We start from the raw sequence: 15,000 nt of genomic DNA, 5'->3' as shown, positions 1-15,000 counted from the left end.
ATTTAAACCTAATGAATCATTGTGAATATGGGCCCAGAGTTCTGAAGTTTGTCCTTGGGCTGTTTGGCCTGTTCATTAAAGTTCTTTTCCAAATAATTTGCCAAATGATTTGGCAAATGGATTTAGCAAATGATTTGGCAAATGGAAAAGCAAAAAGATTTTGCAACTATATTTGCAAATCCCTTTTTAAAATTAGAGCATTTATTGATAATTTAATAATTGATTTACAAAATACTTTTTGTAAATTATATTTTTAAATACTGTTTATATTGGCAAATTAACCAACTTCATTTGCCCTTTAAGTGACACCTGTGGTCCTCCATATTCTCTTCATCTCCATTTCTCTTCCTCTCTCACATTCTTTCCTTTTTTCTTTCTCTACTTTCCTCTCTCACTCTTTAACTCTTTCATTGCTTTCTCCACATGTTGAAATGGCTGCTGTAGTGTTCTCCAGCGCAGGCCAAGAGAGACACGGGCAGTGTGTGTGTGTGTGTGTGTGTGTGTGGGGGGGGGGGGCAGAGAGAAGATGGAGAGACAGAGAGTGTGTAGGACAGAAAGAGTGATATAGAGAGAGTGTGTGTAGGACAGAGAGTGAGAGGAAGGAGACACACACACTCACACAAAACAATGCAAGAGGGGCAGAGAAAAAAGGGGGAGAGGGGGAACCATAAGGAAAGTGGGGAAGAGGAAGAGAAGAAACATAAAAAACAGAAGGGAAGTGGGAGAAAAGGGTGTTACGGCCCTGCTGGTCATTCCCAGTACCACATCTTTTCTAATGCCTGTTGGGGCTCTGCCCCCTTGGGTCTGTGCTGCCTTATCAATCTGCAGATCATGGAGAGTGCCCATTGGTGCTGGAAGTAATGGGTGGCCCTATAAAGGAGACCTCATGGGTAATGGGTGGCCCTATAAAGGAGACCTCATGGGTAATGGGTGGCCCTATAAAGGAGACCTCATGGGTAATGGGTGGCCCTATAAAGGAGACCTCATGGGTAATGGACACTCTGCTCGCTTCTCTGCTCGCTGCTCTGCTCTGACGCTCTGGCCTGGTTCCTGGTCACTCCGTGGCTGCTCCGCTGGGGAGAGCCTCAGCCCGTCGCTCCTCACACCGACGTCACGTTTTACACTTTGATCACCCCTGGACATACTTTGCATACACTATACTGACCTTATCTTTTAATGTTAAAATAAACGTATGTATTATTGAACATATCGCTACAGTGTGGTCTCCCATTTAATGTCACAGCTACTTTGAGCCAGGTGGTTGTGACAAGGGGAATCATAGAACGTAGAAAAAGAGGGCCCACATCCCCTCTGTTTCTACAGTATGTGTCTCCTACTCTTCCTTTCCCCCACTTTCCCTATGGTTCCCCTTTTCTCCCACCTCCCCTCTGTTTCTATGTAGAAAAGGGGAACCATAAGGGAACCATAAGGAAAGTGGGGGGCAGAATAAGGGAGACAGGAACTCCAGTGCTGGATGGTAAAGCTTCTACAACAGGATGTGCTGAACAGAAAGGGGAGAGGAGAGAAGAGGAGAGAAGAGGAGAGGAGAGGAGAGGAGAGGAGAGGAGAGGGAGAAAGAAAGACAGCATGTAGAGAGAGAGAGAGGGTGTGATAGAGAGAAAGACAGACAGCATGTAGAGAGAGAGAGGGTGTGATAGATAGAGAAAGACAGACAGCATGTAGAGAGAGAGAGAGGGTGTGATAGAGAGAAAGACAGACAGCATGTAGAGAGAGAGAGGGTGTGATAGAGAGAAAGACAGACAGCATGTAGAGAGAGAGAGGGTGTGATAGATAGAGAAAGACAGACAGCATGTAGAGAGAGAGAGGGTGTGATAGAGAGAGAAAGACAGACAGCATGTAGAGAGAGAGAGGGTGTGATAGAGAGAGAAAGACAGACAGCATGTAGAGAGAGAGAGAGGGTGTGATAGAGAGAGAAAGACAGACAGCATGTAGAGAGAGAGAGAGGGTGTGATAGAGAGAGAAAGACAGACAGCATGTAGAGAGAGAGAGGGTGTGATAGAGAGAGAAAGACAGACAGCATGTAGAGAGAGAGAGGGTGTGATAGAGAGAGAAAGACAGACAGCATGTAGAGAAAGAGAGAGATGGTGTGATAGAGAGAGAAAGACAGACAGCATGTAGAGAGAGAGAGAGGGTGTGATAGAGAGAGAAAGACAGACAGCATGTAGAGAGAGAGAGAGGGTGTGATAGAGAGAGAAAGACAGACAGCATGTAGAGAGAGAGAGAGATGGTGTGATAGAGAGAGAAAGACAGACAGCATGTAGAGAGAGAGAGAGGGTGTGATAGAGAGAGAAAGACAGACAGCATGTAGAGCATGTCAGAGGTGTGAGCAGGGGCTCCAGTGGGCTTGTTCTGTGTCTGGGGGGAAATCTAAAAGCTCTCCTCTAAAGTCCTACAACAATAACCTCTGAGCTCTAATTACAGGCTCCCAGAAACAGGCACGGCACAAAGTAAGATGGGGAAGAATGGAACAAGGGGTGTGAAAGAGAAAGAGACGGAGGGAGAGATTGAGAGAGAAAGAGAGAGAGAGAGTAAGAGAGAAACAGAGAGAGCGAGAGAGAGAGAGAGAGAAAGAAATCTCTCTGAAGTGTTCAGGCCTGCAGTGCAGATGACCGAAACCAGAGGCCGCATGGCCGACTATCTAAAGGTGGCATTGAAAGGGTGCAAGTGTCTAGCGTGTAGCCAGTATGTAGGCGTGTGAGGGCGCAGCTGGGACTCACTTTAGCCAGCATGGCCAGGTGCTGGTTCTGGACGATGGCGGTACGGTAGGTGGCCAGACCCCCCTCCTCCAGGCTGGGGAACAGGTAGTACAGGTGCACACTGCAAGGAGGGACACACGGACACACACACACACACACACACACACACACACACACACAGAGACAAATGCAAAGATATTAGATTCACAAGCAAATACACACACAGTTATCAGACATACATACACAAACACAAACACACATACAAACACACACACACACACACACACACACACACAGACACGAGGAACAAAACCGCTGAGTCAGACTAGACAGACGCTGAGTCAAGAGGAATGGCAACGGAAGGCTGAGTCACAAGCACACACTAACCCTGAGTCAGCACAACCGGACAACTCAACTGGGACAAAAGTATCAAAAACTTTTTTTTTCTTTTTCTTTTTTTTAAAGTACATCCTAAAGTCACCACGGGGACTCAAAGGAAATGCAGCATCACTTTACTGGGTACCCAATCATGACCGCTCTTAGTCAATGACCTGCCCAATCTCATTGCACACTAACAAGGTCTCTGAGAAATCGCATCATTGAGTCATTGCAGAATAGAATCAAACACAACAACCACAACCAAAAAAACACCACACAGAAAGCACACATGCAATCCCCAATGCACATACATCACACATATTAATATGCTTTGCCGATTTTGAATCGTCCATCGTATCCTCTTCACTGTGGGTGTGAATACTTCATGATGGTTTATGAGACGCAACCCATGACTCAGCAGAAAGAGACATGCGGAGTCATGGCAAGCTCCCCCTGGTCCGACACACAGTTAAGAAACGGGAGAGGCGGGATCCAATCAGCTGAGTCCGTTTGGACTGAACACAACATATTCAAATTAAATGGAGCATTAAAAATTCAAGGACAACCAGCTGCAGACGCAGACACATACACACACACACACACACACATAGCATACAGACAACACTCCTCATTAAATTACGGAACATTCCGGTATATTAATTTAGAAACCAATAAAAACTTTTCCGAAGAGGAGGGGAGGGGGCTGTTGTTTAATCAGACACCGTAGAAGATTACTCGTCAAGGCTGATGCAAGCAGAGGAGCAGCTTCAAACGCCAAAGTGCCTCAAATGAGGCGTGCATTAGCATAAAAACAAACAACTCTTTCCAGGACATCTCGTTTTCAGGGCGTGCGAGTCCCTGAGACAAACATGGGAGAGCTGTGCGGGTGAGTGTGTGTATAAGTGTGTGTGTATGTGTGGGTCTGTTTACTTTTTACATAACATACAGTAGGGCTGTGATGTGCAAGGGTGTTGCGTGCCTGAACAACCTCCAGAGGTAGACGGGAGGTCGTCCTTTTAACTGAATCTGAGGTGAGATCTAAAACACTCACAACTTCACCTTTAGGGGGAATGTACTGTAGGAGACATTTGAACCATTTATTTTATTTGTTAATAATTTATTATAATATGTGCCCTCTGCAGGTCAAAAGGTCATTAAACAGTACAGTGTATAAGTATAAGTACATATACTCTTTTGATCCTGTGAGGGAAATTTTGGTCTCTGCATTTATCCCAATCCGTGAATTAGTGAAACACACTGCACACAGTGAACACATAGTGAGGTGAAGCACACACTAATCCCGGCGCAGTGAGCTGCCTGCAACAACAGTGGCGCTCGGGGAGCAGTGAGGGGTTAGGTGCCTTGCTCAAGGGCACTTCAGCCGTGGCCTACTGGTCGGGGTTCGAACCGGCAACCCTCCGGTTCCAAGACCGAAGCGCTAACCAGTAGGCCACGACTGCCCCGGTGGCCTGGAGGGGGAGTGGCTGACTGGGAGCCCACAGCTTTTGACCCTGGCCTAACTTTTGACCTTTAAATTTTGGCCTTGCTCGCTGAACTGTTGCGTATAGGAACTGCTGCACCTTTTTGGTGCTCTTTAGCAAAGTCCCTCCACTCGGCTGCCATATTACAATGCTTTTTGGGAATGTATTCACACGTCAACTTTTGGTGGAGGAAGGGGCCGTATATGTGTAGACGACTGCCATGTTTGTGTTATGTTTGTGAAATGTATGGTGTTAACTAACACCATACATTTCTATGGGAGATTTTTGGAGTGCTGTGTCTCCTCATTAGAAAGTCTCTGTCTTTTACTTTAAATATCCAGTCTGCCTTATATCATTTATTGACCAGACGAAAGACCTGTAATGTTTCTTTTTTGTAATAAAAACTCTAACTTTACCAGACCTCTCTTGGATATTATTTTGTTTATTGCAACTTACAAGCGTCAAAGATTTCCCCCAGTTAACAACAATGTGACAAGGAACACATTTAGGATAAAATAGTCACTACATTAATCAAAAAGCTTGCTTCTGCATCTTGGAAACATTGTGGATTGTGTGCTGAAGGAAATCAGCAGTTCATCAACTGCTTGCTTGAGTGTTTGACCCTGTGTCGTGTGTGTGTGTGCGCAGCAGGTACAAGTGCGTGTGCAGCAGGTACAATTTGAGGAGTGCTGATTGTAACAAGGTCCTTGCTGTGGTGTTTACCACTGAGGTCTCACCTCTATCAAAGAACACACACATACACACACCCCAAAAGTGACATCTAATAATGATCAGTGCCCATGATTCACAGAGTTCAGCAGGTGTGAAAGACCACTCTTTGAGACAGACAGACAGACAGACAGACAGACAGACAGACGGACAGACACACACACACACACACACACACACACACACACACACACACACACACACAGACACAGACACAAAAGGAGAGACAAACATGCACATGAAAAATCTTCACACAGTCACATGAAAGCACCCTGAATCATCATGGCCTCTGATGCTTGAGATGCAAACCACTGTGTGCATGGGACAAATAAACTGGAGCAAGCACACACACACACACACACACACACACTGTATGCACATAAACAAACACAATCCAGAATCCCCAGCACGTCCCCTGAACAAACGCGTGTTTGGCTGCGCTGGTGCGTTGCTGGGCAACGGGCCGCAGCACTGTCAGAAGTCGGGCTACCATTTGGATTTGAAATGGAGCGAGGATTTAAAACAAGAGGAGAAAAAGACAAGAGACAGAACAAGACTGCGAGGGCTTTCGTGATGAAGTTTGTGTTTGTGTTTATCGGGGCCCCATCAATGCTGTGAAGGTCAGCAGAGGACTTGTAGTGTCTCTCTTGCCGTCATTACAGCAGACCGATGCCGCCGTGTGTCAGGCTTTCAGGAGGATTTGGACAGATTGAGCGATTTATCTGAGCATCCCGAGGAAGGACAGAGAAAGAGAGAGAGAGAGAGAGGGGGGGGGGGAGAGAGAGAGAGGGGGAGGAAGGGACTGGGACAGAGAGGAAGGGAAAGAGAGAGTGAGAGAGAGAGATAGAGAGAGAGAGCGAAGGATAAGGGAAGGCGGCGTGTTTTGTCCTTACGCAGACGGGTGCGGCAGTTTGTGGTGATTTGTTGAGAGAACTGTGGAGGAGAAGAGGGTGTGTGTGTGACTGTGTGTGTGTGTGTGTGTGTGTGGGGGGGGGGGGGGGGGTGATTACTGTGTAAACACACAGAGACCACAAAGAGAGATGAACTGTATTTAAACCTACTCCCCTATGTCTCATAACAAAGTCTCTCTCTCTCTCTCTCTCTCTCTCTCTCTCTCTGAAGGCCACAGTAATGGGGCCATGTGAGTCCCATTCGGCCTTAAGACCAACACAAACACAACACAAACAGCCACACACGCACAACACGACACAAACAGCCACACACGCACAACACAACACAAACACAACACAAACAATAGGAGGGCCAGGGTGGTGAGATAAAAACACATACATAATTAATGAGGGCTGAGACAGGGGGACGTCCCTGACTGTGTGTCCAAGACATTCAGATGGTCACACTCTCCGCTTGTGCTCCATCACTGCCCACAACCTCTCCTTTCATTAGTGTGTTTGTTTGGCATGTGTGTGTGTATGTAAAAAGTAGTATGTACTATTACTATTTAAGTAAGTACTAAGTACTATTTGAAACATTGAAGTACTATTTGCTTGAGTACCAAAACTGTTGCTGCTGCATATAATAACTGTGAAGCGTGTGTGACACATCTCATTGGCTTATACGTGTGTGTGTGTGTGTGTGTGTGTGTGTGTGTGTGTGTGTGTGTGTGTGTGTGTGTGTGTGTGTGTGTGTGTGAGAGAGCAGGGTTTCACCTGGGAGCCACTCTGCTGCAGCCTCAGCCAGCTAATTAGCGGTTGTCATGGAGAAACTTGTTTCTTTTAAAGAGAAGGGGAAGCGACATAATAAGGAGCAACATCTCCCCATTCACATTCCAATTACCACAAAGAGGAGGAGGGAGGCACGAGGAACGAGAGAGAGACAGAGAGAGGGAGGGAGAGTGAGAAAGAGAGAGAGGGAGAGACGGGAGAGAGAGGGAGAGATAGAGAGAATATGAGAGAAAGAGAGAGTAAGCATCCTGAGGTCTGAGGTATATGCCAGAGAGAGAAAATAATAAATTGCTGTTATTTCCAATTAATGAAGATGTCCGTCAAACACACATGGACACGCTTCTGGGACAGGAAACACAAACACAAACACACCTGGTAAGGAACTCCACCACTGCATCTCCAAGGAACTCCAGCCTCTCGTTGTGATTGATCCTGACGGGGCAGAAAGGGACATTTCAGTAACTGACAGCAACACACTCACACATTTGCACACAAACACACAGAGCCATGCAACATATGGTTTGTGTGTATGTGTGTGTGTGTGTGTGTGTGTGTGTGTGTGTGTGTGTGTGTACCTGGAAGGAGATGGGTCGTCCTGTCCAAGCCTGGACATGATGTTGATTAATGTGTTGATTCCTGACCAATCGAAGAGCAGAATCAGTCAACAAGCCCACATCCCATCTCCACACAGAGTTAACACAGGAAGGCAAACATCATCCTGCCTCTAATAGACCTTTAACACATGCCTCCCGCTGTGTGTGTGTGTGTGTGTGTGTGTGTTGTGCATGTTTGTTCAAGTATAAATAAGCAAACACTGATATCTTCACTGCTTAACCAGGGATGCCAGAGGCATTTATTTAAGCCACACAAACACATGCCCACATGCACACACGCGCAAACAAACACACACACAGGCTGTTTTTTTTTCTCTCCTGAACAGAGGACAAGCTAAGAGCAGAAAAACACTGTTGCAGCGGGCTTTTTCACCCCCCTGGTGAGTGCCCACCTTTCTTCCTCATGTACATGTGGTGCACCTTCCTGTCGCCATATTTGGGCTGGCGGATGCCACAGTTGGACAGCGAGTTGCGGGCGTGGTCGGGGTTCATGCCGAAGTTCAGGTGGTGGCTGGGATGAGTCATGGCCAACTGATATACCATATGAGGAGAGAGATGGAGAGAGAAGGAGAAAGAGATGGAGAGAGAGAGAGAGAGAGAGAGAGAGAGAGAGAGAGAGAGATGGACCAATTAATAGACAGCCAATGATTATCACTGATTCATGATCAATAATAAATGTGGATACACTGCACACAAGTCTGCACTCTAACTCTCTCTCTCTCTCACGCACACGCGCACACGCACGTGCACGCACACGCACACACAGTGCTACAGACACAAGTATAGACAGCAGAGTAAGAAGTGGGATAGTGGCAGCCTTCTGTCCTGACAGCAGACTAAGCACGCTCGGGGTTTTGACAGGAAATCAGAGCTGAACACAGGCGCCAAGTCAGGAGGAGCAGAGAGACAGATCCAGATGAAGAGAGGAAGGCAAGATGGAGAGAGTCAGCTGGAGGAAGAAAGAAGTGCAGAAATGAAAAGAGAGGAGGACCAGAGAGCCAGAGAGAGGGAGGGAGAGAGAGAACAGAGAGAGAGAGAGATAGAGGAGAGAGAGAGAGAGAGAGAGAGAGAACAGAGAGAGAGAGAGAGAGAAAGGAGAGAGAGAGCACTCTGTAAAACATACTGTAGGCAGCATTTATCAATCTTACATCAAGCAAGTGTGTTCTCAGCGGTAACTCAGCTGCTGAGATGTGCCAAGTCCAACTTCACACACACACACACACACACGCACACGCACACACACACACACGCTCACACACACGCACACAGACGCACACACATACGCACACACGCACACACACACACACACATACACACACTCACACACACTTCTTAAATCAATTTCAAGCTCCAATGAGATATACGTGTAAGGCACTGGCCCTTGTGGTTTTACCATTTTGATTTTTAATATGTATTTATGAAATACTTCAAGCACGCGGCAGCTCCTCTGAGCACCGACAAATTTCACTACAAGTCGAGTTTTGTACGGACGCTGATAGAAGTGGAATTCTCTTCCCCCGACATCTGCTGGGTTTGTACAAGAGGCAGAATAGACTGTGTGTGTGTGTGTGTGTGTGTGTGTGTGTGTGTGTGTGTGTGTGTGTGTATGTGTATGATTGTGAGTCGTTGAGGTAAAACACCACATCTGGATTGCTTGGGGCCTCCACACATACAAATGTAAAGCACCTCTCTGTGGTCAGGTTGCAAAGCATCATGGGTGTCTAAAGATCTTTGCAAAGACTTCTGGTCAAGTGACATGAGACTGACCAATAATATGTTTTGCTGTGCAGCAATGCAGTTTCATGGAGCTACGTTACTGAGTCAACATTACTGACGTAGCCGTATGTCTGCATTCTCTGCCCAAGTCATCTGCGGTCCTACACCACAGCAGACTGAGTGGACAGGGCTGGACGTGAAGAACCAGAGCACAGACATGAGAATGGGACACAGACATGAGAATGGGACAGAGACATGAGAATGGGACACAGACATGAGAATGGGACACAGACATGAGAATGGGACATAGACATGAGAATGGGACACGGCACAGGGGCCAACAGACATGAGAATGGGACACGGCACAGGGGCCAACAGACATGAGAATGGGACAGAGACATGAGAATGGGACACAGCACAGGGGCCAACAGACATGAGAATGGGACATGGCACAGGGGCCAACAGACATGTGAATGGGACACAGCACAGGGGCCAACAGACATGAGAATGGGACACAGCCATTAGAATGAGACACAGACATGAGAATGGGACACAGCACAGGGGCCAACAGACATGAGAATGGGACACGGCACAGGGGCCAACAGACATGAGAATGGGACACAGACATTAGAATGAGACACAGACATGAGAATGGGACACAGCACAGGGGCCAACAGACATGAGAATGGGACACAGACATGAGAATGGGACACAGCACAGGGGCCAACAGACATGAGAATGAGACACAGACATGAGAATGGGACACAGACATGAGAATGAGACACAGACATGAGAATGGGACACAGACATTAGAATGAGACACAGACATGAGAATGGGACACAGCACAGGGGCCAACAGACATGAGAATGGGACACAGACATGAGAATGGGACACAGACATTAGAATGAGACACAGACATGAGAATGGGACACAGACATTAGAATGAGACACAGACATGAGAATGGGACACAGACATGAAAATGGGACACGGCACAGGGGCCAACAGACATTAGAATGGGCCACAGACATGGGAATGGGACACAGACATTAGAATGAGACACAGACATGAGAATGGGACACAGACATGAGAATGGGACACAGACATGGGAATGGGACACAGACATTAGAATGAGACACAGACATGAGAATGGGACACAGACATTAGAATGAGACACAGACATGAGAATGGGACACAGACATGAAAATGGGACACGGCACAGGGGCCAACATACATTAGAATGGGACACAGACATGAGAATGGGACACAGACATGAGAATGAAACACAGACATGAGAATGAGACACAGACATGGGAATGGGACACGGCACAGGGGCCAACAGACATTAGAATGGGACACAGACATGAGAATGGGACACAGACATGAGAATGAAACACAGACATGAGAATGAGACAGACATGGGAATGGGGTGGGATCCGAATATGCACAGAGATTATATTTACAAATCACTCTATGAGCGTGTGTGTGTCTGTTATGTGAATGGGGTGGGATCTGAATATGTGAAAGTCTGTGAACACTGTGACAATAACCTAATCGGTGCACCTAACACACGGTGTGTGTGTGTGGTAACGCAGGATTTAAAACATGTTTATCTGAAGGATTTGGCCGGTTCCCACTTGCCACCCTCTAATGGCCACTGATTCAGCTTCATTACACACACACACACACACACACACACACACACACACACACACACACACACACACACACACACACACAGGTTCAACATCTCAGTTTTGGCCACGGTCTCTCAAAAGAGGAAATTCACAGGAAAGATTAGCACTTCATTCACTCTCTTTCCACGAGTCTTCAGTAATCCCAAACATTTATTTGTATTTGCTCATATATCTATATAATTATTTATGTATGTGTATGCCTAGAGGCAGGAGGTGTCAACGACTCATCCTCTCACACACACGCACACACACACGCAAATAGAGAGACTTTAGAGACTCACAAGATGCAACACTCATATGTGTGTATAAATAGTCCCTGATGCAGGCAGGCCCATACTGTTGCAAACACGTATGTTCAAACACTCGCACAAACAGAGGAAATCTGAAATGGAGCGCTTGAATCGCACGGATGAATTATTTAAATCCCGCAGGATATCTTTGCTGCTGCTGTCTGTCAGTGTGTGTGTGTGTGAGAGAGAGTGTGTGTGTCTCTGAATCATTCAGCAGTGTGCCTGCCCAAGTCACCCCCCACTGGTCAAAACCATATGCCCTGCTCTACCCCTTGGTGCTTACTGCCTGCCTACTTGCCCACACACACACACACACACACACACACACCACACACACACACACACACACACACACACACACACACACACACACACACAACACACACAACACACACAAACCCTTGCTATTACACAAGCCCTATTGCGTCACCTCAGGTCTTTGAGTTGGACTCTGTACCAAGACTGAAGGGGATGGGTAGTTTTTAAATCAGGCTAAGTGATTGACATTCTCCACAATCTCTTTGTACCTCAAAATATGTTATTATATATGATAACTGTATGTTATTATTCATTACTAGGCTTATTAGCATCTAAACAAGAAAAAAAAAAACTACAAAAATGCCATTTGTGAGAACAAAACCTTTTTTAGCCATTTTCATCATATAGTTCATTTTAAAACGATGTCACTTTCAACACATCATAACAACGTCTTACAGTGGGCAGGAAACTGAACACAAGGACATGCGGTAGTATGTTAGAACTGTGATGTCAAAGGAAACAAAGTCATTTTAAATGAAATGGCAGGTATTTAAATATAGACCACATTTCTGTCAAACATAAGTTCATAAAAACACTTGACCTGTTTGGACTTGTTTTTACAAACTCATTACCAACTTATTTACTGGTTTGCATGCAGCCAACCAACGAAATGTCCAGATACAAAAAAATCTGTCCGTCCGTCAAAAAATCACACACTCCAAAAGTGTACCACACCTTCAGAAGAGTGTATGTGTTCAGCCTTCCAGTGATTACCGTCCCAACATTAACCTCTTACAGAACCAGAATGGGAGGCTGAACACATCTTACCTCTTACAGAACCAGAATGGGAGGCTGAACCCATCTTACCTCTTACAGAACCAGAATGGGAGGCTGAACACATCTTACCTCTTACAGAACCAGAATGGGAGGCTGAACACATCTTACCTCTTACAGAACCAGAATGGGAGGCTGAACACATCTTACACATCTTACCTCTTACAGAACCAGAATGGGAGGCTGAACACATCTTACACATCTTACCTCATACAGAACCAGAATGGGAGGCTGAACACATCTTACCTCTTACAGAACCAGAATGGGAGGCTGAACACATCTTACACATCTTACCTCTTACAGAACCCTTAGCATGGGAGGCTGGCTGAGGACTCAATCAATTACAATGGCAGAGATGCGCTTAACAGAGCAATGGAGGAAAGAGAGTGTGTGAGAAAGGAAAGGAGAAGAGAGGAAAAGAGAGGATGAGAGAAAAAAAGGAGGATAGAGTGAAGAGGAGGGAAGAAGAGAAGAGAAGAGAGGATAGGAGGAGAGAGGGAAGAGGAGAGAAGAGAGGATAGTAGGGAGAGAGGGAAGAGGAGAGAAGAGAGGAAAGGAGGGAGAGGAGAAGAGGAGAGGAGAAGAGAGGATAGAAGGAGAGAGGGAAGAGGAGAGAAGAGAGGATAGGAGGGAGAGAGGGAAGAGGAGAGGAGAAGAGAGGATATAAGGAGAGGGAAGAGGAGAGGAGAAGAGAGGATAGGAGGGAGAGGAGAAGAGGAGAGGAGAAGAGAGGATAGGAGGGAGAGGAGAAGAGGAGAGGAGAAGAGAGGATAGGAGGGAGAGGAGAAGAGGAGAGGAGAAGAGAGGATAGGAGGGAGAGGAGGGAGAGGAGAGGAGAAGAGAGGATAGGAGGGAGAGAGGGAAGAGGAGAGAGGGAAGAGAGGATAGGAGAGGAGAAGAGATGATAGGAGGGAGAGAGGGAAGAGGAGAGAGGGAAGAGGGAAGAGGAAAGGAGAAGAGAGGATAGAAGCAGAGAGGGAAGAGGAGAGGAGAAGAGAGGATAGGAAGTAGAAAGTACAAAGTTGTGGTGCTGAGCTGACATCAGAAGTGAGCAGCAAGGAGATCAATAACTGATTCTCTCACTCACTCTCTCACACACACACTTCACATACCATTTCTATGGAGGTAGGACTGTGAAAAAGACCTTTTGTGCCACCTCAAAGAACATGACCATGGCCACCAATGACGACCACAAACAGAAACACCCACACCCACACACACACACACCCACACCCACACACACACACACTCTCTCTCTCTCTCTGGAGACCATCACAGGGTGATGAGAGTGAGCCTGTATATTGCTCCTCTTTGGGCCCAAATAAAACGCATTGATTGGTGATGCATCAGAGCGTGACAGCTCTCCAATAGTGCTACAGGCTGTACATAGAAGAAGTGCGCACACACACACACACACACACACACCTGCCCTTGCTATTTCTCTCTGGAAGCTTTGTGCTTTCTGCCCACTCACTTCAATGTTAGAGTCTTCAAAAAGTCCAAGACTGTAAGCCTGTGCTTCTATGTGTGTGTGTGTGTGTGTGAGTGTGTGTGTGTGTGTGCGTGTGTGTGAGAGAGAGAGAGAGAGAAAGAGAGAGAGAGAGAGACAGAGACAGAGAGAGAGAGAGAGAGAGAGGGCAAAAGAGAGAGGATAAGTATTAGAGTAGGGGCAGCTGTCAGTGTGTGCACCTGCATGTGTGTGTGTGTGTGTGTGTGTGTGTGTGCGCAGGGCCGCGTTTGGGCATTGGGCAAAGGGGCTGCCCCCCCGGGCCCAGGCCACTAGGGGGCCCCGGCGCGGGACATTTAAAAAAAGAAAACAAATGTCTTATCGTCACCTGTCTTTCCCCTTATCAATGCATGCTATCACAGACAACAATGGCTTATCAATGCATGCTATCACAGACAACAATGGCTTATCAATGCATGCTATCACAGACAACAATGGCTTTGCATGAGACAATTAGGAAATATTAAAGCGGAGCTCAAAGAAAGAAAGAGCGGCAGCCAGACGTTCTCAGTAAGGCGCGCCAAAACCACGGCCGTACCCAAGTACGCACTGTGCGTATCATCAGGCTACTGTGAAAAGGCCCTGTGTGTATGTGTTCACACAAAATAGGCCTAGGCTACCATAACTTCCCAACTCTGCACAGTATTCCATTAACTGCATGACAGTAGGCTATTTACAATTTTCTGTAAAGTAAGTTTGTAAACACGTTATCAAAATCAACTTAATGCAGAACTATGCACGCGCGCACCTTTTGTTTGAGCAGGAGAGCCTACATACGCATGCTACAGAAGTTGTCGGCTAGCTTGTTGTTTTCTATTACTATCTATGCTGGTTATCAGCACACAATGTTATAAGCTAATTCATTAACTCGAGACTCATCATGGATATAACACGTTTTTTAAACAACGAAAACAGAAAGGATGGAGACAGCAAAGCGAGAGGAGTTATTTCAAATGGTTCCCTAAAGGTTAGTTCGAACCAAACCAAAAACTAACGGTTAGGGAACGTTCCCTACGGGTTCTAACATTCCCTAAACGTTAAGGGAACCAACCAACTAAAACATTCTCCTGTGGTTGCACAGTACCTTCACACAACGTT

General features: G+C 46.4%; 1 protein-coding gene across 5 annotated transcripts in view; it reads right to left on the bottom strand.

Annotated features, from left to right (window-relative positions):
* drosha (drosha ribonuclease III) overlaps window positions 1–15,000 on the bottom strand; it is an 84,343-nt gene that overhangs the window by 46,837 nt on the left and 22,506 nt on the right. For all 5 annotated transcript variants that reach the window (XM_076290241.1, XM_076290242.1, XM_076290243.1 and 2 more), the window contains 4 exons: window positions 7,994–8,132; window positions 7,563–7,623; window positions 7,360–7,419; window positions 2,739–2,838 (listed from right to left, as the gene is read on the bottom strand). In XM_076290241.1, coding sequence (XP_076146356.1) covers window positions 2,739–2,838; window positions 7,360–7,419; window positions 7,563–7,623; window positions 7,994–8,132 — 360 coding nt within the window. The remainder of the gene's footprint in view (window positions 1–2,738; window positions 2,839–7,359; window positions 7,420–7,562; window positions 7,624–7,993; window positions 8,133–15,000) is intronic.

The sequence above is a fragment of the Alosa pseudoharengus genome, unplaced genomic scaffold, assembly GCF_046254945.1.
Source record: "Alosa pseudoharengus isolate Yale_2024_CS ecotype anadromous, Long Island Sound unplaced genomic scaffold, YU_APseudo_1.1 YU_APseudo_1.1_scf_18, whole genome shotgun sequence".
In the NCBI taxonomy this organism is placed as follows: Eukaryota; Metazoa; Chordata; class Actinopteri; order Clupeiformes; family Clupeidae; genus Alosa; species Alosa pseudoharengus.
This window is presented reverse-complemented; position numbering and strand designations above follow the sequence as displayed.